Genomic DNA, 8885 nt, shown 5'->3' on the forward strand with positions numbered 1-8885 from the left:
ATTATTATTATTATTATTATTATTATTATTATTATTATTATACCTTCAAGGTAATTTGCTAGTTTTTGAATGTTGGAAGCGAAGTTCTTGACTTGCCTAAACAGGACAAACAAATATGGAAATGAGCATACAAGTTGCTGCTCCTATTATAATTGTTGAAGGTCTATGATGTGCAAGGTCGAAAAGTTCTTCCACTCTGTACCCCCTTACAATAACCAAACAAAATGTTAATATAAATATCACCATTCCATAGTCATATCTTGCCTTGATCTTTGGAATTTTTTTTATAAATAGTGACCGTGCAGCTGCAAACACACAACAACTTAATTAGACAGAATGATTTTGCTTTATATGCTCAAATGGTTTTGTTTTATATGCTTAAATGCCTTGAAGACAACTCAAGTATATTTTTGTCTATTATTTCAATTTAGACAAATTTAGTATCATAAATGAGCTATTTTATTTAAATGTTAATATTTTGGTATTTATTTTTTTACAGTTATGATGTTTTAAGACATGACACTGACAAATGAAAAAAATGTAAGGAATTTATAAACTAGTTGTTTTTGTATTGTTGCAATTCATTTATCAATATTAACCATATATTCATACTTTTCAGATACGTGCGAGACATGGATGTTTACTAAATTTGTTGCATGAAATCAACCTTCATTTAGCAAATGCAAATCAAATTATGACAACTCCATTCAAATGGGTTTTAGATATGCCAAAAAATTTACAAATTTCTGGTGCTCTATTGTCGGAGTTGGCTAGTAGGTGGGATGGACGTAGTGGGGTATTTAGGATTAGAGGTGGGATAGTTAATTTTACTCCAAGTGACATATGTTTGGCTATAGGACTACCAATAGTAGGCGAGCCTTTGAAAGAATATTAAAATGAGGAATTTGATACGTTGTTGTTGTTTATAGAAGAAAAAAAAGTAACTTGTGATATGATTGGTGTGTTGCTTCACATGTATCGTCAGAATATAGTCAATTTTTGTAGACTTTATATACTCTCTGCCTTTGGCGAGTTCTATTTTCCTTAATCAGAAAATCGAGTAAATACTCGTTATATTAAAATACTTGATGATCTAGAGTCTCTGCATAACTACAATTGGAGTGTAGTGGTGTATAATGTTTTAGTTGAAAGTTTAAGTAGGATTGAAATTGTGTTGAAAGAGGGGAAGGTAGATTCGCAAACACACATAACAGGTTGTGCAACTGTCCTACAGGTATATATTTTATATCGTTTTATGTCACCATCTTCTATCTTGTGTTATCTTTAAATTAAAATGCATTTATTAAGTATATTAATATTTATTTTAGATTTGGGCGTTCAACCACTTGTCCTTCTGTTCCCAAGTTTAGATTCCCGAGATTTTTGAATTGGCCAATCTTATAGTGTGAGAAGAATACAATATTAAAAGCATTTCAAAATAACATGGTAAGCATTTATATTATTTGATTGTATAACTTTTTTAATAATAATGTGTGTTTCAATTGTTTTTCGTTTTGCAAGATAATTGAATAGTTAATTGCCACAAATGAAAAACTTAAATTTGACATGGTAAATGAAGCATTGCATGAACAAGAAAATCAAATTGTACGTTATGTTGATTATCAATGATTGGTGGCGGAGAATAGGCAGTCCCAATAGAAGATTTCGACTTTTGAGGGTGAGGTAAAATTGTTGAAAGAAGAATCGTGTAAACATCAACCAATGCATGAATCCGATCATGAATTTGTTGGAGCTTCTCCATCAAGAGCTTGTAATAGATTCCCCTCAACTTCATATGCTAAATATTTATGGTATGCAATTGGACTTGTTAATAACATACTATTTGTCAACAGGTGAAGTGAGAGTTAGTACCCCTGTTGAGAATGTTGGGGATTAAGTCGCATGTGAGCCTAATGTGAACAGTTCAGCAAAAGCAACGTCAAACATAATTACGAGAATGAAAGATAAGCCAAGGAAACAAGTTAAAAGTGTAGTCAATCAAAGTCCATTTGTGAATCCGGATGAAAAGAAGAAGAGGAAAAAATAAGTGTGTTATGGGCATATTTTGAGTTTGTGGGAGGTTCTCTATGGCGATGTAGTTGGTGGAATTTGAACTACACTTTTTGCCTGTATTTTTCGTTTTTTTTTTATTTTTATGAACAAATATGAATGAACTTTTTTTTCTTTTATGAACAAATATGTATGATATTTTAAGTTTCTCTATTTCTGTTTTTATGAACTTTCTGTTCAAATCCATTAATCAAGTTGTGCAAGGAATTAACCATATTGTTTTAAGTCATTAACCAGGTTTATATCTTGTTTGATTAGAATGCCCAAGTTTTCAGTTCGAATTCATTAACCAAATTGTTCACAACATTAACCATGTTTCTTAAAGTCATTAACCAGATTTATATTTTGTTTGATAAGAATGACCAAACATTATGTTCAAATACATTAACCAAGTTGTGCAATAAATTAACCATATTATTTTACGTCATTAACCATGTTTATATCTTGTTTGATTATAATGCTCAAGTTTTCAGTTCAAATTCATTGACCATGTTTCTTAAAGTCATTAACTAGATTTATATTTTATTTGATAAGAATGACCAAACATTCTCTTCAAATCCATTAACCATGTCTCTTAAAGTCATTGACCAGATTTATATTTTATCTCATAAGAAAGACCAAACATTCTGTTAAAATCCATAAATGATAAAAAAAAAGTGACAAAAATGATAAACCACGTACATGCTTCTCATACAATCAATTTACTTGACTGTTTGTTGCAACAAAATGTCATATAAAAAATTGATAAAACATTTACAATTTAGCACATAGTTGTGCTGAATTGTGACAAAAGATCCAAAAATGATGTATTACTTCCAACATGAACAACAACATATAATAAGTTAACACAATCTTACATATAATAATACAACCATACACTCAGTCATAAATTCAAATATGAACCAATGTGTTACTTTCGATAACATCAATAGATGATTCTATGCAGATGTTACTTTCGTTATGATTTTTCACTATTTGAGTATTGCTCTCCTACACATTTCAATAAACAAAAAATAAATATTTTAATATAATATGTAAATGATGGATATATAATTTTTGGACGAAAAAAACTTACAAAGGTAGTCTCTCTATCATCGCTTTGATTGGTTCGATTCTTTGACCTCTTTAGTCTCTGAGTCACAATATCCAGAGAGAGCTTTCCTAGCATACAACGAAGCCATGATTTGAAAAGTCATACAAATAAATCTGTATCTTCACTTGATAACAGTCCACATCTTGATTGACCATGGTGATTCACACCAACAAACACAATAAAAGGCATGTCATACTTATTAGTCAAATATGTTGTGTCAAAAGTCACAACATCTCCAAAGTATTCATAAGCAGCTCTACTTCTTGCATCAGCCCAATTATTTACCTTAGTTGGAAGTATTTTTAACGTACACGAAATTTTTGACACTTTAGACCCCTCTATTGAGCATGATAAAATTAAGTAGCATAGCTCCCTATCTTGCCCTTTTCCATCCAAAATTCTTTCTCAAAGCATACTCTTCATAAAATGATTTGACTTCATCTAAGCAAGAAAAACACATCCCTTTTGCAGGCTCCCAACAACATATGTTGTCATCATCATCAAGGTTGTCAACTATGATACCTTCATATTCAATAGTTCCAAAATCCATGAAGTTTCAATTGATAGTGCAAATGTCACACAAACTACAAAAAATAATTCAATTTGATCATTAACCATCTATTGTATTTCACTAACCAATAATATTTACACTATTAACCAGAAACAAAAAATCAAAAAGACCCGGAATTAAAACAAAGTACCAAAATTATTACAATTCAAATTAAACACAAATAAAACTAAAAACTATTATAAAGTCTTGATTAGCTCATTTTAGGTCCTCATTAAAACGTGTATGAATCTAAAAAACAAAAATTCATATATAAGCAAAACAATGTACCAAAAACAACTGCGATTTTTCTCAATATAATTGTCTAAAAAAAACAACACATTCTTAAATGAAAGACAAAATTTGAAACTCAACATTGTAGGAAAGAAATAAATGAGAAGTTACTTTGCAAGTGAAGAGATAAAGTTGCTCAAGTTACTTCATAAAAAATTTGATTAATATCAGTAAATAAAAGGAAGAAGGATGAATTATGGAAGAATGTGTTTATTTTTGTAGAGAAAGACAAAAAAAAAAGTGAAAAAAGAAAGACAAAAACGGGAAAAGTAAAAAAAGGGAGAAATTAAATGAAGAGATAGATTGTATGGGGGTCAAGTATTTGTGTTTGTATTTGTGTTTAAAATTGTGTTAAAATATCATTGCTCATTTTAAAATTTGGGTTGAGTTATTCACAATCTCACATAACTAGCTTATAGAATAATGTTTACCCACTACTTATAAACACTTTATAGTACTTTCTCTCAAAATAACTATTGCACTCATTAAATTTTTTTATTTTATTTTATTTTTATGTTAAGAATACTACAAAACGCTGATAATCTCCAACATTCTCTTGTAAATTGAATCCACAAGGTGAATGAAATGAGGTTCTTTATTTTTTAAGTTCGGTAACTTAGCCTTTTGACCATTGGAATGTTGCTTAAAACTATGTTTTAGGACCTATATAAGCAACATCAACTTCTCATTGCTTATCAATAGCTATATTGTATGAAACAAAGTTTAAAAAAAAAAAAAAACTAAAAATCATCATATTTTGTCAAATACTACATTTAGTCTCTATATGCAAGACCTCTTGATCAATATACAATAACTCGGAAAAATAAGTTTTACATTAGATGTCTCCACAATATACATTTTATTTTTAAAATTGTCCTCAATTATTCTGAAACAGAAGTGAGAGTGGAGGTAGTTTTGTCAAAAGTTATTGAAGACATATTGTAATTTGAAAAAGGTGTTATGAAAATAATAAATTATATTAGGAAAGAATCTTAAATATAAGGAGAAGTGTAGTAGATATTGAGTCATTAGTCTTCACAGTGGTTTGAGAGTGCTTAGCAAAGTTCAACTGAATAATAGTTTGTGAATATAGAGTCCGTGATCTAATTGACTCGGATAATAAGTGCTAGAAAACTAGTATGATTATGAAAACCTTTCTAAACTTTGCTAAAAAAGGGGTAATATGCTAAATTTTGCTAGATATTAATATACCTAGTTACCTACAAGTCTCTTTACAAATTCAGACTCTAGTGAAGTGAAGTGAAGTATTAAAACAAATTCTATTTATCAATCTTATAAAGTAGAATATATTTGTACATAGAGTCTATTTTGAAATCTAACTTCATAGGACATCCTATTTAAATTCTTTTTTAAAGTCATATATTTGAATTTCAAAAAGATAGTAGCAAATTTAATATGGAAAAGAGTCCATGTGAATTAATTTTATTTTAATATTGTTCCAAATCTTAGAACTCGACCAATATGAGAATTCTCTTTGTGCTTTGTAGTAATCGAAGGAAACTTGATTTGCCTTATGCTTTTTGTTCTTTTATGAAATTAGGATTTCACGTCTAACGAAGTGTTTTTTTGTTTGTTTTCTATTTTCCTTTTGTAATAAAATAGAATATTTATTTTTTAAAATAGAAATTGTAGTTTTTTAAATTTGAAATAATATTAAAATACAATTAATCAACATATAATTTGTCCTATCTTTTTTTTAATATACATCAACGTTTCATTAAGTTTTAGACCAAAATTTTGTGTAAAGTCCAAAACTAAAAATAAATAAAATAAGAGTACTATTTTCGTAATTCAACTAAAATAAAAAGATCAAAAATAAAATTAAACCTAAAATATACAAGTTCCTTTAGAATCACCATTTTCTAATTTCTTCCTAGAAATTGACAAATAATAGTAGCTTTGGCCAACTCTACTCAGTATCTATAGTTTAATAACGTGCAAATTATATAATTTGATTAGAAAAATGAAGATAATCTTAAATATTAAATAAAGTTTAAAAGATAATAAGTATTATGCTATTATATAATTCAGTATTTCAATTATTTAATTGGATAAAGAAAATAAAAAATCATAAATAATCTACACCAAAACTTCTTAGCTAACTAATAAAGAAAACTGAAACAAAACAGACATAAAATAGTTACACATTTTCTCAAAAAATAATTTTAAAAGGCAAAACATTGTGAGAAAAAATAACTAATTAACAAAACCCGTAACTGGCGGCACACTTCACAGCCAACCTAGAATGAACAAACTACTTGCAAATCTGCATCAAATTAGTAAGGGCCAATGTGGAGTTTAGATATCTTAGATTTTATTTTGAAATAAATTTCGGATTTAGATATCTTAGTTGATTGGCAAATTCTAGTGAGCGCATAAATAAATAACATTGTTATTGAGCTTATAACGGCTATATAAATTAAATCAAACACAACTGCAAAAAAACTAATATTTAGCTAAGATGATAATGAACTACAAGACACAGCATTAAACAAATGGAATAAAAGTTAAGTAAAGAACTAATACCACATTTTGAACTGTAACATAGACAGATAGAATTAGAATTCCATTTCAAATAAAGAAAACATATCGTACTTTACTTTAATATGCAAGGGAACAAAAACAATGTGCATAAAGTTGCTTGTTCAAATCATCTTCTTGGATACTTTGTTGAGTCAAGATTGACTAGCTCAACAGCAGTCCTAGTGAGTCGCACACAATCAATCGTGCATCAATACTCATTTGTTGGTATCATCTTTTTAAATACATCCTTTCCATAAGCCTTTTGATATCAAAGTCAAAACTTGATTAGCTCGGCAGCAATACCAGTACAAAAATAAGAGACACACAGTCAACAGCCAAAACTAAATACACAACCAGAATAACCTAAACAAACTTTAGAATATCTTTAAAACAAATGCATAGAACCATAATGTTTAGCTAATTAAGCTTTCAAATAGCCAAGACGAGGATGTTCATCAATATCAAGGTTACATGCTAACTTTACAAAAAATTGACATTTAAAAATTATGTATTTACTAAGGTGAGTTGCAAGGTTAGCAAAATGTATCAACCCCACTTAATTTGAAATCAGTAGACACCCATAAACCAAAATAACCTAATAAACAACAAAATCAATTAGAGACAAAAACAATAAAATGAATCTACCCTGGACGAGATCAGTGATTAAAACTATGCTCTATCTCAAAGCAGTCAATTCAAGAGTGTTCATAAAATAAATAAATAAAAACGCACAATAATGCCTGTGAGTATTTTAAACAAGAGATCGCACACTGTAAATGTGTGATAAATGAATACCAGAGGAGAGTGAGAGTTGGAGTTGCTCTGTGACAAACCCAAAAGAGAGGAGGATACAATAAAAACAACCATAAAACCCTGAAGGAACCTAGTTGGTCGATCATGGAGAATAAGAGCAAAGTGAGGTTTTTTACCGGTTAGCAAAGTATCAGTACAGTTTGTTACATCCTGGCATCTTGCTTTTCAACTGATGGGATAAATCGTTCAAGTCACATGAAGATAATTCACACAGTATGCAAATAAATAAAATAGACTACCATTATCTGAATAAAAGCATAAGTAGATCATCCATAGATATGATGGTTGTGTCTGCAGCTTTTAAGCAAGTTCATGTTCTGGCCATGACATGGCAAGTGTGAGTTCTAAGCACACCTGAGATATCCAGTATTATTGGAAAGCACATAAACAATCATAACAAACAGAGGTCAGAAATATCTTATCTCTGAGATAATTAATGGTAGATGTCACCAATTAATTTGCAGAGAGAAAAAGAGGCAAACCTAGTATCATATTTAGCCATTGGAAGCAAGGCATGCAAGCCTCCTACACTGGCCCTGGAAAATCATTATGATTCATCAATAATAATCAAATGGTGGAAAAAATTCATACAATAAAATAAATGGCAAATGAAGTTTATTGCAATTAGGCAATATTTTAGATTGTGTCGTACTGCAAAAACTATATACATGACCTTAATCACTGCTTGTCAATTAAATTATATACATAGCATCGGAAAGTAATTGAGTAAACTAGATGAATCTCTCATAGCTCATTGCGGGAATAGTAGCTCACAACTTCTAATATTGGGAAGAAAAAAAAGGACAACAAGTAAGATAACCAAAATCAGAAAGAGGAGAAATAAAATAAACAGCATTGTTACTTGATAATTGATATGTTCTTATTGAACGTGGCATCATAATTTCTAGAACAGCATGAATAGCATAAAATGATGAATCTGAAAAATGTTATCTTGTTCAGAACCTAATAATGCTGTACATGGGTTTTCAAAAATGAAAAATAGTATAGTAATCTCCCCTATGTAAACATTTAAAAATTCTGACCACCTGAAACTAAGTTCTTTATCCCTGTCAAATGTTCATCATTTGAAATATTGAGTGAAATACGAAGGTTAGTCAATAATTCTTCCTTTTCCCAACTTAAAGGACCAGAAGCATACATTGCTTCTAAGGTACAGTGATAAGCATTCAACTCTAACCTATGGATTCTTTTTGTAACAACCTCTTTTGGAAGAATGGTGCATCCTTCATCCACATCTTCAACATCTAGAGATTCTGCATCACTGCAACATGTTTCTTCATCACTTTCACAAACACCTGCTAACCGGTCACAAAAAAATCCATTTGCATCTTCAATATCTAAAGAATCTGCATCACTGCGAAGGGTATCTTCATCACTTTGGCAAGGACCTGCTAACGTATCACCAAAAAATTCATTTCCCCTACCACTTAATACACTACAGCTGCCGACTGAGCTCAGATTACTACAAGAATAATCTGGTTCTCTAATGGTTTCGGGAAAGAG

General features: G+C 29.8%; 1 protein-coding gene and 1 long non-coding RNA gene across 6 annotated transcripts in view; one reads left to right on the forward strand and one right to left on the reverse strand.

Moving 5' to 3' along the window:
* Positions 1 to 64: 64 nt before the first annotated feature.
* Positions 65 to 2192, forward strand: LOC113786616 (uncharacterized). Its single transcript, XR_012163328.1, has 4 exons — positions 65 to 177; positions 500 to 540; positions 620 to 1234; positions 1329 to 2192. It is a non-coding gene; the product is annotated as an uncharacterized lncRNA (long non-coding RNA).
* A 4320-nt stretch (positions 2193 to 6512) lies between these two features.
* The window catches only part of LOC101515344 (uncharacterized), a 4350-nt gene continuing 1977 nt past the window's right edge, over positions 6513 to 8885 (reverse strand). Inside the window, exons 4-6 of one of the 5 annotated variants that reach the window (XM_073368924.1) lie at positions 8583 to 8879; positions 7844 to 7897; positions 6513 to 7715 (exon numbers count right to left, since the gene is read on the reverse strand). In XM_073368924.1, coding sequence (XP_073225025.1) covers positions 7856 to 7897; positions 8583 to 8879 — 339 coding nt within the window. In that variant the 3' untranslated portion in view covers positions 6513 to 7715; positions 7844 to 7855. Of the gene's footprint in view, positions 7898 to 8202; positions 8880 to 8885 lie in introns of those variants that run through there. The other 4 variants (XM_073368922.1, XM_073368923.1, XM_073368921.1 and 1 more) reach the window with 4 other exon arrangements.

This window comes from Cicer arietinum, chromosome 5 (assembly GCF_000331145.2).
Source record: "Cicer arietinum cultivar CDC Frontier isolate Library 1 chromosome 5, Cicar.CDCFrontier_v2.0, whole genome shotgun sequence".
NCBI classification, from domain to species: domain Eukaryota; kingdom Viridiplantae; phylum Streptophyta; class Magnoliopsida; order Fabales; family Fabaceae; genus Cicer; species Cicer arietinum.